We start from the raw sequence: 13,702 nt of genomic DNA on the forward strand, positions 1-13,702 counted from the left end.
CTTGTAGTGGATGCTGGATAAGTTTCTAATGATGATTCATAACATGTTTAAGTAAAGATTATTAGTCTCGGGAACATTCAAATAAGACAATACCTAACCTGTAAATCCCTGTTCTTAAAGCTTAAATTGTTTCGGCATTGTAAATTGCTTCGGTTTTTCCGACAGGAGGAGTTTATTCGTGAGACGATGGGATTTCATTTTTTACAGAAATAGGCCTTTACGGTTGGTCAGCAGGCGTTTTGCGATGTGGTTGGGTCGGTTTGCAATCGTCCGTGGTACTTGTTCCCTGGTGTGCTTTTCTATAGGGTGTTGTGGGGAGTGGTTCGTGGTGATGGACGTCGATTAGTTATGAGTTGATAAGGAATCACTAAGTTCTTTAAAGTGATGCCAAGTGAAAAGGCTTCGTTTTTTTTTTTTTAAATTTAATTACTTTAACAACGATACTTTTCTGTCATTCTCAATTGATTTTCAGTATTTTCTTTTGTATGTCTGATGTAACAGCTGGCTTGAAAGCAGGCAGAGAGAAGTGCTATCAATCACGAGACGAATATTTTAAATGCTGCGAGCAGTATAAAACTTATAGTGAGTCAAAGTGTAAAAAGCTGAAGCAGAAGTTCGAGAAGGACTGTCCTGCGTCATGGGTATGCTTATTTTATATGGACATGACTGAGGATGTGATAGAGATGCATGTGTATCGGTTAGGTTTCATATGCTAAGCATGCAAATTTGGTCATATTATTAAGCTAAATGTAGTTGTACTGCGGAGACCTTTGATTCTTATTCTTTTCTTGTTTTCGTTTTTTGTTTTTTTCACTTTCAATTCATTTCAGATTTTATTTTGACATTTTTTTTGCTTAGCCAAAACCTGGGCACTTGTTGCGGTTTTTGGACATTTCTAGATGTCATATGCTAAAAAAGAGGGGTCACATAACTTAACTGCTTTATATTGGCTGCATTGTAAAAAGATATCAAATGCAGATATTGTTTCGCTGCACTAGGGAGGAATTTAGGAGATGATAATAGTTGTCTTTATCTTAGCATGCTGCAAGTTTGAGAAATATTTGAAACTATTTCGCTGTTTGCTTCAGGTCCCACATTTCATTCGTAAGCATAACTACGAAAAGTATAAACAAAAGTTAGTGGACGAAGGGATTTTACTCACAGAAGTTAATGATGCTGATAAAGTGCAAAATTCTTCCTCATCTTCATAGATTGGTGAGTTGAGCTTTTCTAAATTCGTTGTAGGTACATTAAACATTTTAGAAATTAACTGTTGGTTTGTAATACCTGAAATGGAATTTAAGAGTCATCAGTTTTCCATATTTGCTTATCTTAACTGAGCTCTTAAAGAATTTCGTTATGAAATGATAAGGTGTATTAAGTGTACAGTAGTATTAAAGTAAATTTTTGTTTCTCATCACAGTTTTCTGAAATTTCTCTTAAGCATTAATTAAATTCTGGTGGTTATTAATAGTTGAAATATCTTTAATATAAGGGTGGTACCAAATTTGAAGCGTTGATAGGCAGACAATTTTTATAGGCAGATATTGGTGCGGGTCGTTTATTTCATGCGACATGCAGTGTGCTGGCGAATCCTCTTACATCCAGTGGTACCAACGTTTGTTCAAAACAGAATTCATCACCAAAAGTTATTTTTTTTTATCCCCAGTTTACTTTTTTAATGGAACTTTTGTCCCAGTCCAATTTTTTTGACAGGACTTTCTAATGACAAATTTGAAAATTTTTGGATAAAATTTATCATTGTTTCTGTAACTTTAAGTACTGTACGATATTTTAAGGAACTGACTACTTTTTGTTGGAAAATTATACAGTTTAATTTTCAAAACCTCATTTCACATTTTGATAACTATGCTGCATATTAAGTTCTTGTATTTACTAAGGATTAGAAAGTTTTTGTATTCACATCAGTGGGGAAAACACATAAGTTAAAGTTTGCATAAAAGAAATCAAACCTTGCAAACTGAAAACTAGATGGCAAGGAATACTGTTGAATAAATGCAATCTGTACATGCTGAGACTGTGACGATAGTCTCTATCAAATTCTAGTGAAATAATACCGGATTCCAATTTTTTTCCTGCAAAGAAAAAAAAAAGAAAAAGATTAATTCGAGATAAAGGATATTTTAATTTTCGCTGCAGTTTCCGAGAACAAATGCTGAAAAATTAGCTCACTGCGGTTGTATAAATGACGCATTGTGCGACGTCAGCGTCGAACAGTTCTGTGAACGCATGAAATTGTTTGGTAGCATGAAGTACCTAAATGCATTGCGGATTCTGAGAGATGTTCGTTACCTAAAGACAGGTCGCTTACTTTTGAAGCAGTAAGTTTTTCGTTTCTGTGAGATTTTCTTTGCTTTCTACAAACATTATATTTCGTGCAAAATAAGGAAAAACTTCGCAACTTTTAATTATATTTAAATCTCAGTTTTACCCAAATTCATTTTATGACTTAGCCTGAGTTGAAAACAAGATAATTTATAAGTTGGTACTGCTATAGATTGCAATTAAGTTTTCAGCTTGCCTCTAAATAAATTTTGATGCCTTCTAGTTTATGTTCTTCTTCATCTTCACTACCAGCATACACAGTGCTTGAAATGGTTGAAATGCTCGTTTGCATCCACATGGAAGGCGCCGCAGAAAGAGGTGATGAGGAACTATGGCGAAACTTATTGCTCCTCGCGAATAAAGTGCCACATTTTTTGAAACCGACTGTTTTACTACTCCTGAAATCATGTTGTCCCGTGAATATTATGCCAAAATTGCCATCAAACCTGATGTTACGTCCTGTCGTTATCACTGCCCTGTTAGGTAATATCTTTTATCAATAGATTTTGGTAATATTAGTTCATTTCCAATAGTTCCATGATGAATTTGGTTGTAGTCATTATAAATTTTTTTATAAGTTATTATATATTCCAGTTACTGATTTATCAATCTTTATAGCCAATTATGTCCGTTCCGGAAAAGTAACTCTCTTTCAAGCACTGCTTGCAAAAGAGACAGCCTATGATTTGTTTAAAAACGACCAGTTACTGCGAGTTCTCGCTTTGCATACTAATTCTCACTCAGCTATTTCATCTACATATTTGGATTATCTGTCAGGACGCAGTATTACTTTATTAGATGACAATATATGGCATTTCAATTCCATCATCCGGTAAGTGCTACCAGGCAGTAATCAGCAGGACTTTTTTATTTCCACAGTAATTTTTAAATGGTGTTATGTTTGACTAGGAATTCAGGTGCTTAAGTTGTTTTTTTATCTCAAAACCGTATCTGTAAACCATGTGTTAGAACATTTTTTAAGCATGGAAATGCATTTATCTAAAAAAAAAGGTTACCATATGGGCTAGTAAGAGTATATAGTGAAGACATCTTCCACCCAAAGACAAAGAGGAGGTGAAGCTTCTACTGTAATACTGTAATGTATGCAATTTAAAATAACTAAAATGTTTGATAAAAAACAAGGTTCTTCAGTGCAGTTCATTGGTTGTAATGAATTGCGCCTTCAAGACTAAAGGATTGCAGTGTGATACGTGATGTCACCGATATATACAGTACAATAGTATTTTGTTTGTATAACAATTTTCAAAATTTGAAACAACTATTTTTTCCAGGATATAAACCAGTATTTTTGCGTAAGGAACTCTCATTTTTATTCATCTTTACTTTTCAGTCAGTCAAAATATTGGGATATCAGGAACACGACTGTATCGAATAATGGCGATTGCTTTTTTTGTGGAGGAAAATTTAAAAAAAATGAGGATTTGTCGGAAATGGAATTTGGCCTACTTAGAAGTGAAATAATGTAAGTGCTTTATAATGAGGCAGGAAAGTTTTTAATCCTTTCATTTTTGAATTAAAATTGCCTAACCTGAATTCTTGCATTATTATTATGTGATTATGCAGAATGTGTTAGTTGGAGGAGTTTAATTTGTCACGATGTTTAAGGTTTTTTGTTAATCACAGGAGTAATAATATTAAATTGTTTTTCTGTAAAAAGAATTTTGAAATTATACTGATACAAATTTGTTCCAGGAAATATTTGTCTAATGATATGCAGATGTTCTCTAGTGCCACGGATCAAGAGATTTCCGATTTAAGGGACCATATAAAGCGAAAAATAAAACCTGTTGAAGTTTGTCACGTCATGTTTCAAATTATTGAGGATTCTCGTAGCTCTTAGGCGCTCATTTTTCTTCCAATTTTTGGTCTTATTGTTTGTTTTCCTTTCCATTAAGAAATCTCTAATATTATTTGCCTTATGAGGTCTAGGGGATTATGATTCAATGCTTCTAAGTCAAAATTCTACCTAAACAAGACAAGACAATTGTGGCAGCAGTGCGCCCACTATTACAGCTAATACCTCATTGTATAGCTTGCTGCTTAATCGATTGGTTAGGTCGTTGCTAAAGCTGAATTACTTTAGTACAATGTCGGAGTTATGCTAAATTATTGGACAATATACACGTATAAGGAACAGATACTAGCCACTAACTGCATGTCTTTTAAAGGTTAAAATAAATTTTTTCCCTTGTAAAAAATTTTTCAGGATCAGCAGTCATTGGTTGTTGATGCTCTGAATGTTTTATATACAGGAATTAATAATATAAGATCAAGGTATGGGATTGACGAAGTGTTGCAGAAATCGTTGAATATATTTGCTAATGTGCTGCTTATTGTGCGAAAAGGTGGTGACACGAATCGTGTATGGAATGAACATGATAAGTTCTATAACTCTCGCTTGTCAGCATTCTTCTGCCACAGGATGTATATGTTTTTTTTTTTTTTTTTTTTTTTTTTAAAAAAAAAAAAAGAAAACTCAGCTAAATAGTTTTGTTCTAATCTTCAGGAAACTTACTTATTGCTCAGATTGAAGGGTTGACAAAACTTACTTATTAGTAAAATTTATATTAACCATGCAGTAGCTTCTAGAAATTATATCGGCCATGTATATAGTTGTGATGTTCCGTTATTTTTTTTAGTCATTTAGAATAGTTGATGCTTAAGTATCAATAGAAATTCCCAATTTTGAGGATCATATGAGTAATTTTAAGTGACTCATCGCGACTTTCTTTCAGGAGTAGCGATGACTTATTTGTACTGTTAGCAGTTATGGAACTTGGAAGAAATGCTTTCTTTTTGACAAACGACTTCTTTATGAATCATCGCAATATGTTAACTACGTCGGGTCAATCATTGTTCGACAAGTGGGTAGAGAAAAGAGCTGTACGCTTGGATGATAAAGATATAATTGTGAGTTTGTAGTTATTTGAATAAGCTTTTCTTTTCAAAACATTTATGTTTATCACTAAATGATGTCGGTGCTCCTTTCTCGTCAGTTGGTTTTAACTGATAGGCATTTTATTCTGATATGAAAGGGTGTGATAAGATAAATGATAAGATAAAATGTAGAATTTTATCTTCTTTTCTCTGATCTTATATCTGAATTCAGTTTATTCCAGATGCCTTCGAAATTTGCTTCTTACGCTCAAAAGACAGAAAATGGATACCATATTCCCGTTAAAACAATTAACAAATCGATTGCCTTACATTCGTTCCTTTGCGTCCGAAAAAAACATCCAATAAGGCATTATTGAATGTTTGTGCATATCCTTGCATGTAGAGTTTCAGTCTTAGTTATGCGATGTGACAGCTCACTAGTATTTCCACATTTTTGTAAAAAATTTGAAGTTATGTCAAGTGAGTTTCAAGGATCGAAAGATTGATTTTGTTGTTTATGAATTGTGTAATTTATTATCATGGTATGACATCGTCTGGCAAAATTATTGAGAGTTCTTCATCTTGAATGTAAATAAAGCTCATTTGCTACATACTCCTGTAGTATTCTGTGTTCAAGTGCTATCTTTTCAATATCATATAATTTAGAAGAACGATAAATGATTCGTAAACATTCAGCTATTAAAAACGTTAATAGAAGGAATTGGAATTAATTAAATGTTTGTATTTCTAATATCTTGTTACTGACTCTTTAAAATAGTATAGCTTAAATTAGAAATCGTGACCACTCGTTGAAGAAACTTTTCGCATCTACTTGAAGTTTGTATCGTTTTTGCTTTGTATGATTTAAATATTAATTTTAAAAATAGATTTCTTCCTAAGATTTTCTAAGCAAAAGCTGAATGGCATGAAGTCTTTATGTTTGGATAACAGATCCTTCTTTTCAGGAATGTTATAGAGAAATAAGGAGATTTGGGAGGGCAGAAAATAGCAGGGAACGGAAGTACAATGGATGTTGTCACGGCTACTCAACAGTACATATCGGAAATGATCCGGCTGGCTGGTCCTGGCATGAAAGTGATGATGATGGATAAATGCACGGTAATTTTATACATTTTCAGTCATAATGATGTGAAATAGAGTAGTGGAGCATGTATTGATTCCTAGAACTTCTATAAGACGTTATTTGCGGAGGATTATCAGTACTACTTTATGTAGGATGATAATCTCACCAAAGGTTCTAGCAGGAAATAAAATGTTATGAGGAAAGCCCTGAGAGTTCTGTGATAGTTTACTTCTTTGGGGGATTTGTTGAGGAGAAAATATTGACATATCTTAGACATATACAGAGAAAGTTATGGCATGAAATAGGAAAGCGAAAGAACATTTTACTTAAATGTGGAAAATTCAAATGAATTATGCGGTTTACCCATTGGAAGCATATTCATAATAACATTTCCCATTCCAATTTATTCGATATATTCGTATCTAGACCAGTGCTGTATCATGCGTTTATGCACAAAGCGATATGATGCAGAAAGAAGTGTATTTGTTTGAACGCATCGATTCTATTGCTTTGAGGTATGCCAACCTTGGCTGTGTCATTTTTTCCTTATCTTAAACTTTTTATAATGCAAAGCTTAATTCTTGACTAAAAATTTCAGAGAGCCAATAAAGTACCTCAAATGTATAACATTTTTACGACCTACCACAGAAAACATTCACCTATTAGCTGATGAGTTGCGATTTCCGAAATATGGCCAATATTATATATGTAAGTTCACTTATTAGTGGAATCCCCCTTACATAATTCGAGTGATCGTGGTGATTCCTGCGTTAGATTTGGGGAATTTTTTTAATCATTTTAATTAAAATTTCATTCCAGATTTTTGTAACATCATTAGCAAAACTGACGTCAAAGCACTGGCGGAGGCGGATGACCAAGAAACGGTATAATATTTATAAATTTCATCATTTTTACCTTTGAAACAATTTTACTGTATATTTTAGAATGCTAAATTTTCTAGCTTGTTTTTCAAAATACCATAACTTTTTTTGCGACAGTGAGGTTAAGACATACAATCTTCAGGTTAATAAATAATTTCTTCATTAATTTGACAAGTTTTTTATTCTTTTATGACACCAGTTTTTACACGACATTTGAATTCCATGAGATTTGACTTTTTCAGGTCCGTGAAATGCATGAATTCTTCATGGATGGCGTTCCTTTGTGTCCGCATCTTCTGTCATTAAATATTCTTCATAGCTATGACTCATCTTTCTCTGTTTTGACACCAGTTTTTACGCGAGCTCTAAATTCAATCATTGCCACACTACTGGCATTAAAAAAGAAACCCGAAATACGGTATAACCCAGTTTTTTTTTTTTTTTCTTTTTCTTTTTTACTCTTACTACGTTAATGAACGGATAGGTGCACAACTTATCGTGTAAACAATCGATGAATAAGGGAAAGATATAAAACTGAAGCCGACATAAATAGTTTAAATTGCAAAATGTGGACAATTTTCGATTTTGTAACATATTTCAGTTTTATTCAGTTCAAGTTTTCTTGAAAATACGAAATTTAATCATTGGTTTGTATGTAATATAAACTCATAACTTTGTTTTGTGTGATACCGAAATTTTAAAATATGCCATTTTAGATATCAAAAGTCAAACAAAGATAGCAAATTGTTGGCTGAAGAAGTTGCCAAGGCAATCGCTCGCGAAGAAAGCTTATTTGAAAATGCCAAAGCCGACACAGTTTTATTAATAATCGATCGAAGTGAAGATCCAGTAACTCCTCTGCTGAACCAGTGGACCTATGAAGCTATGGTATTGTTAAACTGACCTGATTTTCGTCACTTTTTTAATTTGTTGTGTTATGTTGCGACATTTGCACATTTATTTCATTTACATTCTGAATAGAGGCATTTTGCGTTATCTTCCGTCATACCAATATTTCAGGTCCATGAACTTGTGGGTATCAACAACCATCGCGTTAATATAAATACGGCTTCGAATACCGGTGCTTTAATACTTTCACCTCTTCATGATCCGTTTTACTCGAAGGTGTGAAAGTTCATATGACAAATTAAACTTTGTGCTTCAAAACCTCATGTACACTATCCCCTTTTTAAAAAATACCAGTCCGCTATGTTCACCAGTTAAACCAAAATCAAGCTTGGATGATGTTTATGGTCGCAAAATGTATAAGCTTAACACAGTTTTTCGTAATCTTAAAGTAGTTTAATTTGTCTGGTGCAGTGATTCATATATATATATATATATATATATATATATATATATATATATATATATATATGCTCGTATTAGTGAGTACTTAGCTAGAAATTAAGCTATTTAGTAATGCAGCTATGAATCAAGCTCTATTTATTAACGGAGAAAATATAATATGTTATCTTAGAAGTTGAAGTGATAGTATTTTGCAAAACAAAACAATTCTAGACTTATGCCTACAATTTTCTTTCCAGAACATGTATGCAAATTTTGGTGAGATTGGGCAGAATATCAAAGAGTTGATAACAGAATTTCAACGAAAATCACAAACCAATCAAAAACTTGAGTCAGTTGCTGATATGAAAAGCTTTGTTGAACAGTATCCGCAATTCAAAAAGATTTCCGGTAAACGAGATGTGATTTAATAGTCTAACAAATTGCTGGTTTCCTTTTTCAATCTTTTTTTCTTTTTTGTTTTTATTTCTAGAGACAAACACGAATGCATCTATTTTCTTTTGTGCACTGGAGTAGAGCTGCGAGATGTGGTATTTTTTATTTAAGAATTTAGGGTTGAAATTCTTCAAAAAATGAGCTGCATGTAGTACATTAACACGGTGCAGTTTCTTTTAGTGCTTTTTTATATGAAGGACAGTATATGGGACTGTTCAGCAGAAAAGTCATCCTCGGAAAATCAAATACACAAGTTAACTTTGATTACTTATTCAGATTGAAGAAACTAAAAACATACTTTCATGTTGAAAAATATTTTTGCTGAAATAAGTTAATTTTCAGGTACCGTTACCAAACATTTAACAGTACTTGGTGAGTTGTCAAAACTAGTAGCTACTCGGAATTTGCTTGAAATTTCTGAGGTAGAACAACAAATCGCAAGTGGTGGTGAGCATTCACATTGCCTGGTTAATGTTCGACGCCTTTTGCAGCATGAACAAACAACGGATCTCGTAACCCTTTCTTTGTTTTAACTTTTTTTTAAAAAAAAAAATTTCTATATGGCTTTGTTTGTATTTTATTCGAAAACAATTTTGAAGAATTATATAGTTATATGTAGTCATAAAAACCAACGCTTCTTTAAAAACTTTAAAGTTCAAAGGTGTGTGTGTGTAGATAGAGTTTAATTTACCTTTTCCTATGGAAAGTGTAGAGAAATTCTGGTAATGCTTCTCTTTGTGACATTATACATTGCCATTGAGGATGCAACAAGACTAGTGATGTTGTACGCTCTGCGATTCGAGAATCATGCGAATAGCGACATTCACGGCTTAGTGCAATTGTTAAGACGGAAAGGTGTGAGCAGTCAAAATATTAAGGTAAATATATATATTCAGAAAGAAACTTTCATTGTTCTTAAAAAATTATGCTTTTCTTAATTATAATCAGCAGCCATACGATTGATAATCATATAGTGATAATTTTGTGAGAAGTAGAGTTTCAGAAGGGAGCAACATGAAATTTTATGGAATTTTTGCCTTTTGTAACAGATCTTTTTCCATTTTCTCATTAAAGTCAAAATGAAATTTCGATTAATAATATATGAGTGCATACAAGTCACATATTATTAGTACAGGTAATAAGAGCTGTTCTGGATTTCGGCGGTTCAGCTCGCCGGCAAAATGATCTTTTTGGTGGCACAGCAATAGCAATGACTAAACGTTTCATCAAAGGTTTAAAAGGAGTTGAAAATGTTTATACACGGCATGAACCGTATATTACTGAATTAATCGATTCACTATCCAGGAGTCGTCTCTCTGATACAGCTTACCCCTATGTACTACCACCACTATCGTTGGTTCTTTCTGTTTAATATTTCCAAATTAATTTATTGAATGTTATAGCATTGACATGATGTTTCTAATTTGAAATTTACGAGAATTAATTCATGTTTATATAATACTAGATTAAAATTATTAAAATTTAAATAGTTCCTTTCTTCATTATTTGGTTCCTTGCTGATTATGCTGAAGATTATAAGTTAATTTAAAATAAAATCCGACAATCCGACTAAGCAGATTATGAAACCATGATCATTTCTGTCAAATCCAAAATATCTTTTAAGTGGTTCTAAGCGGTTGAACATTTTATTAAGAATGCCTACGAATAATTTTAAAAATAAATAATTGAAATTTCGAGGAATCGTATCGATAATATAATTCTGTTTCTCATCGGTGGTGCTACTTATGAAGAATCACGGGCGGTGTACATGGGAAATCAACGTGGAAAAACTTCGTCTGGTCCATCGAATGCCATTCTTCTTTCTACTGCAATGCTTAATTCCACTAGGTGAACTTATCTCTATAATGTTTGAGTGCTGAAGTTCAGCTGTAATATCACTTTTCCTATTATTCTTTCTCTTTCGATGAAAATCAGGTGAATCCAGCATAAAGTTTTGTTCGTAACTTATAGCAATACAAGCTATGAAATTTGCTTGCTTTATATATCTTCATCTTAAGAACTTACACTTAACATATGGTCATCATTTGCTTATGTTATTCCTTCAGATCGTTGAGAAAACTTTTATGGGAAAATGTTTAAAACTTTTCACCAAATGCTTTCAGTTTTATTGAAGAACTTCTGGTGGCTGCAACAATCGGGTGAACGGCCTAATGTAGTGTAACAAAAACTGTGATTAAAATGATACTTATTGTAGCTGTCGATGTATAATGGATGATGTTCCAATTGTCTCATTCACCTATTTCAGTTGTTCTTGTATTTACTGCGAATTGAAATAAAGGTAATTCATGACTGTTTGCAATTTAAAAATTAAAACAAGGGAATTGTCCAGAATGAGTTATATGTAATAAATGGTTGAATACTTCTAGTATCTTAAATTGACAGAACCTTTTAACTATGTCCAAACAAGTACCTCATCGAGTGGGACGAGGTGGTCGCCGTAATCTAGTCAGAGTGGCACAAACATGTCATCGGCTTTTAATGATATCGGTGGATGTGGGTTTTGTTGTATCGTTGAGTCCGTTTTAAAGTGCTTGTATTATGAGCATGTTAAGATGTGGGTGGAGTAGGTCACCGGTTTTGCAAATTAGCTAACAGTCGAGGTTGTTGGGATTATCTTTGCAGCGCAATTATACTGTATTCATAGTTCTTAAGAAAAAGTTTTGGTTTCAAAACATTTAGTTGTTTGCTTACCTCTTTCAAAATGAATAAAACTTTTTAATTTATCCCGGTTTAAAATAGCCATTTTACTGCGAATATTGGAAGCGGGCCAATATCTAGTAGTGTTTTGGTTTTAATCGTAAGGTCAAGCGTTAATAACTCACCAGTACATACTTCAGCAAGATTCCTTTAAGTGTAACTATTATAGTGTTTCAAGCTTATATATAAATGCTGCCAGATCCTGTACGGACGTTATAGTTAATAATCACGACTCTCTTCATTCAAATTATTGAAAATATTTATCGCTGATGGGATCGTTCGATTACTGGCAGCTTATATGTGACAATCGATCTTTGTAAACCAAGCGGTTAATACTTTTACTGTCTGTCTTTTCAGTTTAGACTCTTTAAACTCCTGATAAATTTCAATTTAGACTTCGGTAAAGAGGATCAGATCTCTTAGGAAGCAAAAACGAAGTAATTATTAGTCGAAACAGATTGCCCCCGATTCAGTTTACTTATAAAATTATTTCCATTTTACGATATGGAAAATAAAGTGCGGTAGCTTTGTAGGATAGTAAATGGACTCTGGAGAAAGAAAAGCCGACAAGTTCGTTGAACTTTCGTTGAGCCAGTAATTAGATGTGCGATGTTCTCGAAATCTTTCGGCTTGATTTTTTTTTACTTCCTAAACTGGAATATTGTGAACCGCGTATGTATGAATGTTAGTGTTGGCTGGTTTAATTTGAAGCAATGGTTTACATCCCTTAACTATGAGTTTTGTTGTGGAGGCCTATTCGTTATAATATATGACATGCAATGACACCATTGGTGAGACATTTGTACCAATGGTGTAGTAATTCCATGATATGGAGAGATATTTCGAAGTGGGATGAAATACTGTCGAGCTAACAAACGGCTTATAGCAACTGATCTGATCATTCAGTGATAAGTTATTATTGCTATACTCTTCGGTAATAGGTCATAACCCGCTAAACAGTGAGATCATCCTTATGCGTATCTGATATCCGCAGTTGTAGTGGTTTACCGACTTCGGATGGAAGGTTTTTGAAGAATATTTGGGTTAATTTCAGATTGTAGTTTTGGAAATGTCGACTGCTTGCTCTTCTTGGACTTTTTTATGAATTAGGGACTGGCTACCGACTGTAACAAGGAATGGTGAATACAAAGGAAAGATCGTTCACTGATTTTGTTTTTTTTTTTGTCTTCTTCCGTCTACGTATTACATACCCTGTCTCTTTCAAGAGTTAACACGTTTACATGACGAATCCAGCCCTTGGGTATACACCCCAGAATCTGATCAGTTTGAGATAGCCTCAGCATCCTTATGAGTTATTGTGCGGATGGTGGTCGTTTAATATCGAATGGCAGGCTGACTGGCTGATTTCTGTGTTTGTGTGTGTGTATATGTATGTATGTGTGTATGTGTATGTAGTATGTTTGTTTGTATATCTGGCATAAGGGGAAGAAGGGAGAGTGGTAAGAGTTGTACGGCATGTCACATAGTTAAAGAAAGGGTATGCGGCGCAGCTTCAAGACGCAGTCGTTCCGCCCTGATGTCTTCTATCTGGTGATCGCTTGCTCCTCTCCTATATGGCGAAGTCCGTCGTACCTCTCCCATTTGTCTCTCTCACAAGGAAAGTAGGTTAGGCGAACAGTAAGACAGAGAAGAACGAGACGGAGTCGAAAAGTCCGCCGTGGCAGCTGATGTCCACGATGGCGAGGAACGAGGAGGTTGAAAGGTCGAGTAGACAAAAGCCACGATGTCCATGAGGGGGAGGAACTGCCGTAGTTGCTTCAGTGGCCGATATTTACCATCAATTTAGAGGTGTGGCGGCTGGTGTGTGTGTGTGTGTGTATGTGTATGTGTGTGTGCGTGTGTGTGTGTGTCTGTGCCCGTAACTGTATGTCTGTGTAGTGATGACATAGAGGGAAGAGAAGTCGAGAATAGCATCTGTTCATGCTTCAACACGCTCAGCTCATCACTACACCTATCTTTCCACCCGTTCCCCGCTCATATAGATCTATTCCCGTTCACAGGTCGCCATCCT

At 34.1% G+C, this 13,702-nt stretch overlaps 2 protein-coding genes across 2 annotated transcripts; both read left to right on the top strand.

Moving 5' to 3' along the window:
- Window positions 1-1,170: 1,170 nt before the first annotated feature.
- Window positions 1,171-5,621, top strand: Bm7391 (Uncharacterized protein; the record flags this gene model as incomplete). Its single annotated transcript, XM_043075206.1, has 10 exons — window positions 1,171-1,215; window positions 1,541-1,648; window positions 2,161-2,342; window positions 2,570-2,829; window positions 2,965-3,178; window positions 3,698-3,829; window positions 4,060-4,159; window positions 4,574-4,791; window positions 5,103-5,277; window positions 5,487-5,621. The coding sequence occupies 10 exons, from the start codon at window positions 1,171-1,173 to the stop codon at window positions 5,619-5,621; spliced, it is 1,569 nt and encodes a 522-aa protein (XP_042931140.1).
- A 649-nt stretch (window positions 5,622-6,270) lies between these two features.
- Window positions 6,271-11,115, top strand: Bma-vps-45 (Uncharacterized protein; the record flags this gene model as incomplete). The annotated part of the gene is made up of 13 exons (XM_001897970.2): window positions 6,271-6,363; window positions 6,755-6,843; window positions 6,927-7,036; window positions 7,148-7,212; window positions 7,452-7,627; window positions 7,926-8,097; window positions 8,230-8,334; window positions 8,757-8,907; window positions 9,295-9,464; window positions 9,714-9,830; window positions 10,088-10,305; window positions 10,651-10,800; window positions 11,076-11,115. 13 exons carry the CDS (start codon window positions 6,271-6,273, stop codon window positions 11,113-11,115), a joined length of 1,656 nt encoding a protein of 551 aa, XP_001898005.2.
- Window positions 11,116-13,702: the final 2,587 nt, after the last annotated feature.

Source organism: Brugia malayi (assembly GCF_000002995.4).
Source record: "Brugia malayi strain FR3 genome assembly, contig: Bm_v4_ChrX_scaffold_001, whole genome shotgun sequence".
Lineage (NCBI taxonomy): Eukaryota > Metazoa > Nematoda > Chromadorea > Rhabditida > Onchocercidae > Brugia > Brugia malayi.